This window comes from Nematolebias whitei, chromosome 10 (genome assembly GCF_014905685.2).
Source record: "Nematolebias whitei isolate Nwh7 chromosome 10, NemWhi1, whole genome shotgun sequence".
Taxonomy (NCBI): Eukaryota; Metazoa; Chordata; class Actinopteri; order Cyprinodontiformes; family Rivulidae; genus Nematolebias; species Nematolebias whitei.
In genome coordinates, this window is record NC_056507.1 from 26949841 (window position 1) to 26965235 (window position 15395).

General features: G+C 37.8%; 3 protein-coding genes across 3 annotated transcripts; 2 read left to right on the forward strand and 1 right to left on the reverse strand.

The window, feature by feature from the left end:
- Positions 1-1023: 1023 nt before the first annotated feature.
- si:dkey-31c13.1 (uncharacterized protein LOC100002197 homolog) lies at positions 1024-5341 on the reverse strand. The gene is made up of 5 exons (XM_037683672.1): positions 5154-5341; positions 1883-2067; positions 1689-1799; positions 1445-1586; positions 1024-1370 (listed from the first exon to the last, which is right to left on the reverse strand). The coding sequence occupies exons 1-5, from the start codon at positions 5263-5265 to the stop codon at positions 1024-1026; spliced, it is 897 nt and encodes a 298-aa protein (XP_037539600.1). The 5' UTR covers positions 5266-5341.
- Positions 5342-7243: 1902 nt separating this feature from the next.
- Positions 7244-8077, forward strand: ch25hl1.2 (cholesterol 25-hydroxylase like 1, tandem duplicate 2). Its single transcript, XM_037683673.1, has one exon. The coding sequence runs from the start codon at positions 7244-7246 to the stop codon at positions 8075-8077; it is 834 nt and encodes a 277-aa protein (XP_037539601.1).
- An 825-nt stretch (positions 8078-8902) lies between these two features.
- Positions 8903-15089, forward strand: tspan3a (tetraspanin 3a). Its single transcript, XM_037682899.1, has 7 exons — positions 8903-9059; positions 10841-11032; positions 11225-11299; positions 13029-13130; positions 13227-13379; positions 13460-13543; positions 14767-15089. The coding sequence occupies exons 1-7, from the start codon at positions 8997-8999 to the stop codon at positions 14857-14859; spliced, it is 762 nt and encodes a 253-aa protein (XP_037538827.1). The 5' UTR covers positions 8903-8996; the 3' UTR covers positions 14860-15089.
- The last annotated feature ends 306 nt before the right edge of the window (positions 15090-15395 follow it).

A 15395-nucleotide genomic window follows, 5' to 3' on the forward strand; every position in this document is an offset into this window, starting at 1 on the left:
TTGAATGTTAAAAATTACTTTAAAATTACAGAAAACTTGTAATTTTAGTGCTTAAACCTACAAAAATGAAAATAAATTGGGAGGGGGTCATATAATCCTGTTTAGGTGCAATAAATGAAAGGAGTGTCTAAAAATGTTCAGTTTTGCTGATTCAGTTGTAAACAAAACAATAAATAAAAATAAATACATTGATTATATGACGTAATTTATTTGTCAGAGGACAACTTTCAGGACTTTCTGTAGTCTTTTCAAATCCAACATGTTTTTTTTTTTTACTGTAGGGCCACCATGCACCTAAATATAGGAAAGAACAATATGAAGGACTTGACAAGTGAGCCAATAGTCTTCTGAAATCAAAAACACTGCCCTTAGAATAAATTATTCTTTCAAATATACAAACTCAACATTTGTGTTTTAATTTTAATTTGCATCTATATTTGTTTGAAACTTTAACATTTAATAAAAAACTTGTAAAAGTTCTTTGAACATGCAAAACTGTAATTTTGTTTGCACAAAATCGACATAATTTACAAAATAATTGCTGCATGTCGTAATTTCTACATAACCAAGTTTTCAGACTTATTCCTATAAAAGTTAAATTCAAGAGAATGAAATATCTTTTGGTTTATTCGTTTTAAACCAAAAGATAACTTGACTTAAGCTCTTAAATCTAATATAAGTACATAAAAAGTAATGAAAATCTAAACCTTTTCCCATCAGAAATTAATTGTAATGAAAATAGATAAAAAGAACAAGTCATCTAATTTTGGACTAAAATACCTAAAAGACCTGCAGACAGATATTTTCAGAGCTTTAACTAAAAATGTCAAATGGTTGGAAAAGATTAAGTAAACTTGCAGATTCTGATCAGGTAAATGCAGGCTGTTAGTTATGATGTAACAAAAATATTGCATAAAAATAACTTATTAAATATGCAGACAACACAAGAAGAGAAAGTTAAAAGAAACAAACACAAAAAGTATCAAAATGAAAGGCAGGAAATGCAAACGTCAGCGTAATGACTCATAAACTGCTGAAGTTTAGGAGAGGGGCTCCTGCCTGCTTTCTGTCAGAGTTTCCAGTCTGCTTGTGGTTTTGTCTCCCAGCACACCTCTGTGACAACGGAGAGGAAACACCAAGTGTCTTTGCTTTGAGATGAAAAGGCTTTCTGTCCACGGTGCTGCTCGGAGGCACCAGGTCTTGCAGCAAAGTGCCCAAAACCTTAGAAAGTTCTTCAAGAGCGTGCTGATCCTCAATGTCATGTAAGCTGTCCATGAGCTGTTTGGTGAGTTTGATACATCGCGTCCTCAGAGCAGCTTTCCTTGCTCGCTTGCGTGGAAGCAAACCAGATTCTGAGGTCAAATCTGTCTCTGAGAAGACATAAAACAGTCACTATCTTGTGTTTTAACTCCTAAGCAGATCCTTCTAAGAGTCGTTTCGTTACCGTGTCTCCTGTTTGCATGTCCTGCATGCTCACTTGAATGTGTGACAGCGTAGCGTGTCTCCCAAACAACTGGATCCCTCTTTAAGGCCACTCTGAGCATCTTCGAGGCGGTCTTCTTACTCCTTTCTGTGTTATCATCCACCTGGCGTTTTAGTTTGATGATGGAAAACAACAGATTTATTTTATTGTAGAAATCATAAATGCTTTGCAGCTGTCACATCCAGCTGGAAACAGCAGCAGCTACCTTGAACTCGGGGAAGGTTGCGATCTTGCTGATGGATATGGCTGCAGGACATCCCACCTTTTTTGTGGTCGGCCGCCGAGATTTTTGGTTGCCTAAACTCTGCTCCTCCAACTTCACAGCACGAGGACAAATGAGAACATAATGTATATTGTCTCCATAGTGTCAGTGTCATTTGTGTCCGGGAGTGAACTCACCATTTTTCTAGCCTTTTCCTCAAAATACTTCCTTTTCTGAGAAACAGCGAGGTCTTTGCCTTGGTGGCACACGAGCCTTTTCGAGCCCACGAACATAAACGGGACACCGGTGAACTCGATGGCTGGCATCCCCGAGCCGCCGGCCCACTGCCAGTGCACTCGGTTCATAGGCGAAGGCTGCCAGTCTGTGGAGCAGATCCATCGTTTCACTACTGACTCCAAACAATCACATACCCAGAACATACTGAGATTACTAAAGGACAGTCAGACTGCAGTCAAGACCTTTGGTTATGAGTAAAAATAATCTATTACAATACTAAAAACACATAAGTACATACATAAAACACGCTGATTCACACAACTTTTTAGTTTTCTGTACATTTTTTCTAATCAAACTACAGTACTTCTGTGTAGTTTGTGCTGTTTTAGCCCTTCATGTATCAAAGTGTTCAGCTCATTTAGGAGGTGGCTGCTATGACTTGGGTTTCAGTACCTTTTACTTTTACACTTTTCAAAATATTTAACTTTATTTAGAAATATCGTCTCACATAAATACATTGAGATCTCTTTAATATCTTCAGAAATATTATTTTGTTTAAAATCTGCTTCAGCATACTTGCTCTAATTTTGTCTTTTTATGCCACTTTTAGTTACTTAGCTAGCTTTTAGCCTCTTTGAACTTTTAGCTAGCGTTCTGATACATTTAGCTAAACATTTGCTAGTTTAACTTTCAGCAAACATTATGCTAGATTTTATTTGTTAGCTACCATTTGCTACTTTACAAGCCTTTTTCTTTTTTAGTTGTTAACTAAGCTTTTGCTGCTTTTAGTGTTTGGCTATTTTTAAGCTTCTTTTAACTTCTTTTAACAAGTAACTTTGAGCTAGCCTTTTGCTAGCCCTTAGTTCATGTTTTACAATTCTTAGCTATCCTTTTGCTAGTTTTGTCTTTTAGCTAGCTAGAGTGCTGTTTCTTTTAGCTTTGAGCTAAGGTATTCTCCTTTATAGCTTTCAGCTAAAGTCATGCTGCCTTTAGCTCTAACAACTCAGTTTTAGCTGTTTCAGCTAAATTTAGACATAGACATTAAACATTCACACTGCAGTTTAAAAAAAATATATATATATATATATTTGTCTAGTTCGTTTAGAGTACACGTTTCACATTTACATGAAGAGATTTGTAGGAAAACACTTTATTTTTTTGTCAAAAAACTAATTCATACCATTTACAGTACCTGCTACTCACCATCAAAGCAGGAATAATCACTGATTTAGCAAGTTTTCATATAAATTAAAAGTTATACTATATACTTAAACAAGTCTGACAAAGTTAAGTCAGGTCGTCTGGATGGATAAAAAAAAAAAACTTGTTGAAATGTTTCATCTTTAATCCAAAATACTTCCAAGTCTTTTGGATTAAATACAAAACATTTCAACAAGTTGTTTTATTTTTTATCTTTTAATCCATCCAGATGACCTGACTTAACTTTGTTAGATTTTTCTTCCTGGATTATTTAGCATGAATCAGGATACTTAGATAAGTACTTTTTAATATATTAAAAAAGTTTGCAATAAAAATAAAGGTTTCATGAAGCTACCAACTGTATTAGAAAAAAATCCTGATCCTCACTGAGACGATCAAATCTATGAGTTAATTAACAAAAAAATAGTTAATTTCTGTTGTCTCTATTTTTCTACACAAACAACATTTAGTACAGACTAGTTTGAACGTTTATTTTGATGGTTGTGTGTGTGTTAAGGGTTGTTACGACTGGACTGAGCGCTGCATACGCATGGAGCCTTTCACCAGAATAAGCAAGGAGGCTGCAGAGTCGTCTGACCTGGTCTTCGTCTGATAACTTTATAAAAAGACATTTCCTCGTGCGCTCTTTGAACAGACTTGGAGACGAAGCGTCATGTAAAACTCGTGTACTTTTGTCATTCAGTCAACATTTATTTAGACAGGTTAATCCCATTGGATTTTTAAAATCTCAACCTCTGTTCCATCTTGCAAGATTAAACCTGGGATTAAGAAAATTATATACTTCTCCTGTGTGGCATATTTATTTAATGAGCTACAAGGACAATATTAAATTATCCTAACATTGTCTAAAATGTTCAAGAGCTCTCTAAAGTCAGTTTTAGTGACAGAATAAAGAAACCGAAGAACCGGAACGTCGTCTTCTTCCAGTTTTTCCCACTTCAGGGGTCTTCACAGCAAGTCATCCTCCCCCATCTCACTCTGTCCTCACTCCAACTACCTCCATGTCCTCTCTAACTGCATCCATATATCTCCTCTTTGTCTTTTTCCTGGCAGCTGCATTTCTAACATCCTTCTACCAGTATACCCACTGTTCCTCCTCTGGACATGTCCAAACCATCTCAGTCTGGTCTCTTTAACTTTATCTCCCAGTTGTTCAACCTGTGACCTCTGATGATCTCATTCCTAATCTTATCCATCCTTGTTACTCCTAAGGAGAAACTCATCTTCATTTCTGCCACTTCCAGTTCTTTCTCTTGTCTTTTTGTCCATGTCTCTGTCTCCAGACCATACAACTGGTCTCACCACTGTCTTGTAAACTTTTCCTTTGACCTTTGCTGACACTCTTTTGTTGCAAATCACTCCTGAAACTTTTCTCCATCCACTCCATCCTGCCTGGACTCACTTCTTTGCCTCTTTACCACACTCCCCATTTTCCTGGACAGTGGACCCCAAGCACTTGAAGTCCTGCACCTTTGAGACCTCTGCTCCTTGTAGCCTCACTGTTCCACCTCCTCCCTCTCATTCACACACATGGACTCTGTCTTACTGCAGCTGGCTTTCATTCCTCTTCTTTCAAGTGCATACCTCCACCTCTCCGAGTTCTCTTCCACCTGTTCCCTGTTCTCACCACAGATCACAATGTCATCTGCAAACATCATAGATGAGTGGGATTCCTGCCTGACCTCATCTGTTAGTCGGTTCATCACCAGAGCAAACAAGAAGCCCAACTACTAATTTATGCTAATTAGTCAAGTTATTACATCTGTATACTACAGTATTGTATAGACTCCTGATAACGTCACTCTTAATTAATTTACAGTTGTGGCAAACTAACAGCATAATATAAGATAACATGAGACACTAGAATAAATATCATGATGACTTTTGACATATTAACATTTAGTTTAGTGTTTATATGAAAGCTAGCAGTCAAGCTCAATGTAATGTCTAACATGATGCTAATTTAGATCGCTAGCTTTATGTAGCTCACTCAGTCGGCCTTTTGTTTACCTTTCTCATTATAATGTCGGTCCACAGAAAAAGTGACAAACTTAGTCCCCGACTGATCCGCCAGTCTTTTAATTAAGGCGTCTACGTCCGCCGAGCTTTCCAGTTGGCTCATATTTATCCCGAATCGTTGAACAGAAACAAACTCAGCAGGCAAACATAAAGATCAGAACCCATCGATGACATCCCACTGACCCAAACTACAGAACGAGCTCCACAGCGGAAACAAAATAATAAAGTCTCAGGAACTGACGAGCGCCTCGTGCGTAAGACCGGAATTAATTACTGTCGCCCCCTGCAGGCTGGGAGGACACATAGGCGACTTTAAAACCAAAAAGAAACTGTCCAGATGACATGATTTAATCTCTTTTTGTCATAGTGTTTCCTCTTTGCTGCTTAAAGTCCATTGAAGTCTAATTTAAATAAGATCTGCAAACAATTAGTGAGATAGAAGCAGAAAACAAACGACTGCCTATTTATTTAATGCTAAAATAGTACGGCCGGGCTCGTTGGTACCCTTTAATCATTCCATTTTTCAGTCATGTTTCAAACTGTTTACCCTTAATTAGTATCACAAGTGCCTTTAGGTTTGATTTTTCCTTGTGTAAAGGACCAAACATGACAGTGCGTCGTTCGTTATTGTTGTGTGCACCACACTGAACACGGACCAGAGAAAGCAAAGTCATTTCTCTCAAACAGAAATACATTTAAGTGTGTGCATGAAGGGGGGCCTCCCTGTATGACCTCTGAACTGGACTCATATCTTTCCATCAACTGTTTGGTTTAAAAGTTAAATTAGTCATGACCGAGTCTTTTTGTTGTTATTTATATGAGCTGGCTAAAGAGTGTTTTGTGTAGAGATTGTTTGAGACGGGAACAACCTGCACCTTGATTTTCTGCGCAGTCTATTAAATCCCACCTAAAAACTTAAATTTTCACACTGGTTTTTAATTCAAACTCAGTTTGAGTTCCATTAGATATTTTATGTTGTGGTGTTTCCTTATTTTAGTTGGTTTGTAACCTATTTTATTGTGTTGGTTTTTATGGAGGATTTTCTGAAATTGTATTGTTGTTGGTTTTTTCCCCTTGATTTATTATTTTTTTACCATCTAGTAAGCACTTCTGTCAAACTTGTTTTTAAATGTGCTATATATGTCACCGTAGCCCTCTCAGTTAACCTCCTGCTCAATCTGTTGACCTCCACAGTTGACTCGCAGGTTCACCCCATCCCTCCACAGGCCTGGTCAGGAACATTCAACCTGCACGGTATTATTCATGGTGAAACAATGATGGGATGGTGATAAGAAAAGTGATGTTGGGTCTAGCTATGACACATTAATCTGAAGCAAATTGATAAACTTCTAATCTGATCTTTTCTTAAACTAATCTGACAAACTGTAAGAATTATTGGTATTTTTCTGGCCGGAATTCCAAAAATAACTTTCAAAAAAAGTCTAAACTATCTAGTTTTTTGTGTGTAGAAAACCTAAACATAGATCCTAATTATAAAGATTTGTATGTTTTAGATAAAGCTTATGATCAAAATCTTCCTTCAGACCATGAAGGATTAATCCAGTTAAATTATTAAGTTAGTATAATTGTTTAAATTAGGTTCATATAAATCAACCTGATTTAAACAATTATAGTTTTACAAATACAGTATTATTCTAAAACTAGAATAATATTAAAAGGCAACTTCAGGCTTTTTATTTCTAATGATGATTATGGTGAATATTTCCTGTGATGAAATCATATTCAATAAGGGTGAATGAGTAAATTAATCTAAATATCACCAATACATCCATTCGATGAGGTGTCCCCTTTAACAAGAGCAAAGTATCACCCTTCTTACTTCCTCTGGCTACAATCTTCATAATGAACAATTTATCATGTGGAGAGGGCGCTTTAAGTTACCAATTAACTGTATGGGTGTATGAATAATTTGTTGCACCAGTTGTCACTTGATGCCGTGCTGAGTGAAAAGTACAAACACACCCACAGAACAAATGGTTTATCCAAGCTGTCGTATCTGACTGAAGCATCTACAGCATTCTCTAAATTTGACTGTGATTTTTTATTTTTTTTTCTCAAGGATGGAGTTTGCAGAGAACATTGTACCTATTTGGACAAATTACTTGGGGGAAAAATCTCTGCTGCAGCCTTTTTGGGACAGCTTGAGGCTCAATTACAGGGACTATTTGAGATCTCCGCTCTTCCCTGTTGCGGTGACGGTCTCTTCCTATTTTATCTTCTGCATCCCTTATCTTGTTTGTGACATGATGGGGGACAGGTGGCTGTGGGTCCAGCTATTCAAGATACAACCAAGCCATCGACCGACAGCTTCTACGCTGCTGCACTGTGCAGGTGTCACCTTGTACAACCATGTGTTCCTTGTGCTCCCAGCATCTGTAGCTCAGTGGCTTTGGAGACCACCTGTGGACCTGCCAGACCAGGCTCCGACCCTGCTAGAGCTGATTGTTGGTGTAATAGGCAATCTCCTGCTCTTTGACTTCCAGTACTTTATTTGGCACCTGCTGCATCACAGAATCCGCTGGCTGTATGTCACCTTCCACGCCATCCACCACAAGTACTCTTCTCCCTTTGCTCTTGCCACGCAGTGTCTGGGTGGCTGGGAGCTGGTCACAGTGGGGTTTTGGACAACTGTAAATCCTCTGATCCTGAGATCTCATTTACTCACGACATGGGCTTTTATGATAATGCATGTGTATGTTTCAGTGGAGGATCACTGCGGTTATGATTTTCCCTGGTCCACATCACGTCTAATACCACTTGGCATTTATGGAGGACCGAGCAAGCATGACGTGCACCACCAGAAACCCTACACCAACTTTGCACCTCACTTCAGTCACTGGGACAAAATATTTGGCACACATGCTGACTTTAGTTTCTGTAAAACTAAAATTTAAGATTTGTTTGACAGCAGTTAGATAACAGGCTTGTGGTTGAGAATTTTCTTATAAAAATAGCATGTTATTTTGAATGCAAATACATGTATGAAACTGTGAACATTGCACAAAAAAGTTACACAGTATATCTGCTTTCTTTCAAACCCATACTGTCAATAATTCCAATAAATTCACGTTTCTCTCAATATGACTGTTTCTTTTGCTTTGAACCCAATCTTGAACTTGTGTTCATTATTGCTCATAAAGAAACATTTTTAGAATAAAACATAAAATTGGTTAACCATCTTCTTTAATGCTTCATATGCCATTACATTTATTTGAATTTGTGAGAATCACAAATATATTTCAGCTTCTCTGACTCTAGATTTGATCTATATTTTTATGTTTCATACTTTGTTGGTAATTCTTCAATTTTAACGTCTCTATTTTTATATTATGTTTCTATATTTTTTATATTGTTTTAGATAGTTGTTTTCTAAGTTGCCTGATTCTGACAATGAAGATGGTTTTGTTTAAAATAAATGACCAAACCTAACGCGTCATTAGTTTGGCCACTAGATGTCAGCAAACGCACCTCATTTTACATTTATGTCCACTAACGATTATTTCTCTGAATTATTTCACAGAGAGAAAAAAACAGGCGTTCATTACAGAAGGTTGACGACTTATATAGTATAGCATATATATAATATTGATATTTTTAAACTCTTCATTATATTTTGTTCTGTTAGTTTTCACGTTTGTTTTTCCTGCTCGCTGCTGTGCTTCCGGTTGCGTTGGCACCGCCCTCGTACTTGCTCTCGCGCGCACAGACCCGTCGGGAAATGTAGTTTCATCACCGTGGAGTTGGCAGCGAAATGTCTGAGTAGAAGCGAACATTATTTTTTCCTTGCGTGAGCATCAAAATTCCTCGTTAACGATGGGGCAGTGTGGCATCACGTCCTCGAAAACCGTCCTGGTCTTCTTGAACCTGATATTTTGGGTAAGTTTCGTTGAGTTTGTGCCAGTTGTTTTCAAACGTGCGTCACGAGCTGTTACTAACTGTAAACTAGCTTCTTCATTAGCTCGACTTGTGTCCTCAGGGTTCATTTGAAACCCAGCAGGCATTCACTTTGGGAATGTTGCCTAATAGACACATTTAATCGTAAAGCGACCCTTGGCTTTTTTTTTTAATCTTTGACATTTCAAGAAAAACGATGCAGCAAAACATGGTGGTTGTTGCTTAAAATGCATAAATAAGTTGGTAAAGCATTTCTCAGTTCTCATCGATGAATAAATGCTTATATATAACATTACACGTAACATATACCAACAAAGTAAGTGTTTATGCACTGTCATATTGTGCACAATTACAACGAAAATTAAACATTGAAATATGAGAAGAATCTACTTTTAGTATGAATGAATGCGTCCAGAGGACCTGACTTAACTTTGTTAGATTTTTCTACCTGGATTATTGAGCAGGCATCAGGATAATCTGCTTAGTGCTATATTTTGGGTAAATATGGTTGAAAGAAATTATAGCAGTCAAAACAAAGTGTGGAGTTTAAATCAGTTGCAACCTTAATGACTAAATAAAAGCTGAATCGTTCAAGTATATTTTTAGATATTTGCTTTCAGTAAGTGCTATATATTAATCACAACCCAAGAGACTAAGACAAAACATTCTGTGTTGAAAAGAGTGACCGTTAATTAGGTAATACACTCAAAATGCAATTAACTTTATTCATAATTATTTATTAAAAAAATTGTGATTTGAATTTAAAAAAAAAAAGTTTTTAAAAGTTTAGACTCGTACAGAACAAGTAAGCACACTCCTGCATGTATGACTGATACAAATAGGTCATTATTTAATATAAATAAATATACTAATGTTTGAAGGTTAAGGACTGGCCTGTTTTATTCAAACTTGTCAACATCTACGAACAACTTTTAATACAACAATGTTATGGCTTGAAGATTTAAAGTGTGCAGCCACACTTATTTTTAGGAATTAGAAAGGTGTGGTTGCATTAAGCAAGTTAGCACAGTTGATCAGAGCGTAGTGCTAATAAAGCTAAGGTTGTAGGGTTGATCCCCGTACAGCCCACAGTCACTGGTTGCTCAGTGGTTAAGTGCCGCAGCCTAGTAATCTTCTTTGCTAGTTTGAGCCTATATTGAGTTTTTGGGGGGCATTCGGCGAGTTCACGCGCTATGACAACCCCTGCAGAGATGAGCAGCCATCAGAACAACAACAAAAAGGCGTGGTTGCAGAGGTCTAACAAAAGAGTAGAAATGTTTAAAAATTAAAGATAAAAAGGAAAGAAATGCTTTGAATCAGATTTGGATTCAGCCCAAACTGGTGGTCCTAGCAAATTCAGGTAGTTCTTCTGGAGGAAACGTTTAATACTCCAAGTGTAAAACATGGTGGTGGGATGATTATGGTGTGGGGTTGCTTTACTGTTTTTGGACGAGTCAGCTGTTAATCAGGCCGTGCATTTGTGAAAAAATCTCAAACGGTAGGGGACTGTAAATTTAAAACAAACCGTGTTTAAAGATTTGTCGCATAATTCTGCAAACTAGTGTCAGAGACGTCTGGATTTATGCAGAACGACATGCAGGAAGTTGTTACAGTCACCTTTGGAAAGTGTAGCATCTTGGTGTTTCTATATTTTTATCCTGGTGCCTCAGTGAGTGGACTTATTTAAGTCTTTATTTTTGAACAAATGAAGAATTTAAAAGTATCTTTCAAATTGAAACATTTCTTTGTGTTGCCACCAACAGGCTGCTGCTGGCATCTTGTGCTACGTTGGGGCCTACGTGTTCATTACTTTCGATGATTATGACCATTTCTTCGAAGACGTGTACACTCTCATCCCAGCTGTGATCATCATAGCAGTCGGAGCCCTGCTGTTCATTATCGGGCTCATTGGCTGCTGTGCCACGGTGAGGGAGAGCTACTGTGGACTTACAACAGTGAGTAAACTACGACCAACACATTAGTGCATCAGATTGTCAAACTTTAACTATCGGACAAATGCTCAGATCACGTTTTTAATGAACACAAAAATTCAGTGAAGGTGTGAATAATAGATTTGAAGGAGGTAACTTGAACAGTCCAGAGTGTCTGATATCTGTTTTTCCTAATTCTTGAATTTCAATCCACAGTTTGTCGTCATTCTGCTGCTGGTGTTCATGACAGAAGTGGCAGTGGTGGTTCTTGGGTATGTTTACAGAGCAAAGGTAAGAAGGTGATACTTAAGTCAATATGCATTTAACTCGTGACAGAGCTTATCTTTATGACAGCACTATACACACAAGCATGGCTATTTAAACAATTGTGGTGTTTTCAGTGCAGCCGTGTCTGTTGACCAGAGTTCGGACTGGGCCATACCATATCAGTCACGATGATACTGGTTAAAATAAACTTGCCCGGGAAAATAAATTATATCATGATATGCTAATTTCATGGCGTAAAAAGGTGTTTCCCCTGCCATTATACAAGCAGGGTGCCCATTAACAGAATAGAGCACGCCTCCTACCGAATCAAATTGCGCACCATCCACCCCTCGCGCAACCCCACCCGTCATTACTGGTGTAACGCTAAGCTATCAGCTAGCTAAAAAGCTCAAGGCATCGCTCACGCTGCCTCTTCCTTCACGCTGAACCCCCACGCTGGAAAACTGCCGGTACGAACAGCGCGCAGCTCAGCTGTTTGTTTTTTTTTTTATCCACAGTGGGTACATGGACCAAAAAAAAGAGCCAGGTAATAAAAGACAGAGCAGTCGGAGAAATGGAATCATTCCTGCAGGAATAGAGGAAGCTGAAACACCAGCACAAGCTTCAGGGTCAGCTGAAGACCCCCCCGGGCCCAAGTGATGCAAAGTTGCCAAAGAAGAGCCTCAGAAGCTTTTTAAGGAGGGTTGCAGTAAGTGACAGACCAGGAGCAGGATCATCTCCACAAGAGAGAATTCAGGCCGAGTTCAACAACTACCTAGATCAGGGGTGTCCAAAGTGTGGCTCGTGGGCCATTTGCGGCCCTTGGAGTGATTTTGTGCGGCCCATGACTGCAATTACAGTATGGTGTAATTTTGACCCACAGGTTTAAGAGGTTGATGCAGATGTAGACCTTTTTTTAGATTTAATAGTAGTACTTTTTGAAGTTTTAGGTTTAACAGCAAAACATATTAAAATAATCTTCTGAAAATGAGCAGTATTAAGTACAGTACAAATATTTAGCTATAATTCATCCCGTTATCCTACAACATATTTTTTCTTGTATGTTACATTTATGCTCATCAGATCTTAAGCTTAATTTTATTTAGATTTTTTTTTTTTTGGGAACTGCACCTGCACTTGAGTTTTTGTGGTAGATTTTGTCGATTTTATATTTTGTGCAGATTTTTTCAATCTAAATAACAGAAGGATCATTTTTATTTTTATACTTTGAGACTGAATACTAAATAAAGTAATTTCATTAAAATTAATCCTTTTTGTTTGTTTTTATATAATACTGCAAAGCAACATGTTAAGTTAATTTTGTCGAAGGACTATGATTTCTGTTTTGTTTTTTGTCAGAATGCTCTGAAATATCACAATATTATGTTTGAGCCATATCGCTCACCCCTAAAGTAAAAAAAAAAAAAGTTTCTGCTGTTTTTTTGTTGTTTTTTTAACTCCAGCCAGACTGTGCACACAGTTAGGTCCGACTGCGTGGACTGAAAATCCAGTGCTTTTGGGAGCCATGTCAAATGATGTTCCACAATGTTGCACATTTTTATGTGAAGCGTTTTTATTATTGTTGCTGTGAATGGAGGAGAAACAACTTTCAGTTTAGAGAAAAATACAAGTGTATGTGAATATCTGTCCACAGACGATCATCCACTTGTAACCATGTCGAGTCTGCTCATGTTTGCCGTCATGATACACTTTCTCCAAAAATATAACATTGCAACGTTTTCTTTCTCACCAGGTTGAAGATGAAGTAAATAGATCTATCGTCAAAGTTTATGACGAGTACAACGGCACCAACAGCAATGCCCAGAGCCGTGCCATCGACTATGTTCAGAGACAGGTGACAACTCATCACATCCAACCAGACGCTTTACCTGTGTGTAGGTTTGCACGTCTTTTGGCACCAGTTTTTATTTTTTTTATTGTTTATTTTCAGCTTCAGTGCTGTGGAATCCACAACTTTTCAGACTGGCAGCACACCCGCTGGTACGAAGAATCAAAACAGAACAGTGTTCCCATCAGTTGCTGCAGAGCTAACTTTGCCGACTGCACAGGTTCTCTCACTCATCCTGAAGATCTCTATCAGGAGGTAAAAAAAGTTCTTGTTATTTTTAAACACAATAGCTTTACAGAGGTTTACGTGTCTGAGAATACTGTGTATGTTTACAGGGTTGTGAAGCTCTGGTTGTGAAGAAATTAAAGGAGATCATGATGTATGTCATCTGGACTGCCGTGACATTTGCCACCATCCAGGTATTTTACACTTAAAAAGCACATGTTCTCATGTAATATTTGCTGTTGGAATTATTTTTACAATTATTTTAATATTTTATTAAATAACATGTTGGCAAATATTTAGTGTGGCGATCAAAAGAAGCCAAAAAGTGTTTAAAGTATCATTTTGAAAGCATCTGCTATTCTTGCTCTTACAATGATGCGCATTGAAACTATGATTGATGAAAGAACAATATCTCCTATTTACACAAAGGCACTGAAATTTAGTGTTTTTCCGTTTACAATCGTTCAATATTAAACAATATTAAGACAGAACTTAGAAGGCAGCTATATTTTAAATGGTTTAAATTATTTCTGCAAACCTGTTGTTTTGTGATTAACGCAGTTGGTAACAGCTGAATGAATTCTGTGTGAAGCCAGCTGAATCTCACTAGACATGCGTATTATCAGAAAAAAATCCTAATTACCTGTATTCATAATTTCAGAGACAGTAGTGAGAGCAGATAAAACTCGGATTAAGTTGATTGCAGTTTGTTATTTTGCCACTAGATGTCTTTACACCCAACATGCTGAACAGTTGAACTTGAATCCAAAAAAGTCAACTTTATTTATAAAGCACATTTAAAACAGAAGCTGTTACCAAAGTGCTTAAGGTTAAAAACAGGTTAAAATGTTAAAAATAACTAGATTTCTGTCCTGTAGCTGAAGACGTTTCACTTCTCATCCGAGGAGTTTTCTCAATTCAAAGAATAGAGAGTGTGGAGTTTGAGTTTTAAATTGAGGTGTTCTGTAAGCTAGATTCACATGCAGATTACCCTCACTCTCCTCACAATAAAGGTTTGTTGGGGTCTTTGTTAGCCTGTCGCACAGATTGGGCCACTCTGGTCACATGAATGAAGGTCTTGATTGGAGTGAAACTGATTGGGTATCAGGCCTAAAGCTCCATTAGGTTTTTGCAAGTTGAAATTTGAGACACCTCCTCCTCTGTTTAAAGTTGGTTTAGATGGCTTCCTTCATCCCCCTCACAAACCATCTGTCTTCACGGCCCAAAATATGAACATTTGAACAAATATAAACACTGCTGAACATTGTTTTGAACCTTTTTTGGATTTACCATGTCCTGGATGACTGCCAATCTACACCAGCATATAGCTGAACTTAAATTCAATCTTGGGCAAACATCAAGAGACTTTCAAAGTTACTGAGGAGTCTTGTTTTTTTTTTTTTTCTTGTTCCCTCAGGTTTTGGGGATGCTTTGTGCTTGTGTTGTGCTGTGCCGCCGAAGCAAAGACTCTGCCTACAAGCTTCTCATTACAGAAGGCACTCCTGCATAAACGGCAAACTTTCAAAATGTGTGCAATTGGTGAGAGCATAAAAAAAAACCTGTTACCATACACGACACACTAACTACAATAAATATATATGTTTTCCTTTCAAAAAACTTTAGGCTAAATTCACTAAAGGTCAATGTTTCGGGATATCTTTATGCTCTGAATCTAACGAGGTTGAGTCAGGTCTTCTGGATGGATTCTTCTTTGTTGAAAAGTTTAGTCTTACACAAAAGACTTGTTCAGTCTGAGGAGCTGCAACAAACTCAGTCTTATAAACTGCACCTTCTCACAGTGGATTAACCAGTTTCTGATGACAGACAAAACTACAGTAGTTGTTTACATGTAAAAGGAGGACCATCAGCAAGCACAATAACTAGTTGTTAGTGCCCTGATGGCCGCTTGCCACGCACAGAGGGCTGAGTGATACTAGCAATAACAGCATTGTAAGAGGGGGACAGTTGAACACGAAGGCCTCCGCCCCTGTTTAATGATGGACGGGCTATCTTTACAAAGATGGCTTCCTTCACTCCTCTCTCAAA

Excerpts from the sequence above, each read along its gene's own strand:
- si:dkey-31c13.1 (XM_037683672.1), bottom strand. The coding sequence starts at position 5,265 with ATGAGCCAACTGGAAAGCTCGGCGGACGTAGACGCCTTAATTAAAAGA. Across the intron at positions 1,800-1,882 it reads AGGAAAAGGCTAGAAAAATG|TTGGAGGAGCAGAGTTTAGG; the intron begins GTGAGTTCACTC and ends CGTGCTGTGAAG. Across the intron at positions 1,587-1,688 it reads CAACCTTCCCCGAGTTCAAG|GTGGATGATAACACAGAAAG; the intron begins GTAGCTGCTGCT and ends CTAAAACGCCAG.
- ch25hl1.2 (XM_037683673.1), top strand. The coding sequence starts at position 7,244 with ATGGAGTTTGCAGAGAACATTGTACCTATTTGGACAAATTACTTGGGG.
- tspan3a (XM_037682899.1), top strand. The coding sequence starts at position 8,997 with ATGGGGCAGTGTGGCATCACGTCCTCGAAAACCGTCCTGGTCTTCTTG. Across the intron at positions 13,380-13,459 it reads CTGAAGATCTCTATCAGGAG|GGTTGTGAAGCTCTGGTTGT; the intron begins GTAAAAAAAGTT and ends GTATGTTTACAG. Across the intron at positions 13,544-14,766 it reads TGACATTTGCCACCATCCAG|GTTTTGGGGATGCTTTGTGC; the intron begins GTATTTTACACT and ends TTGTTCCCTCAG.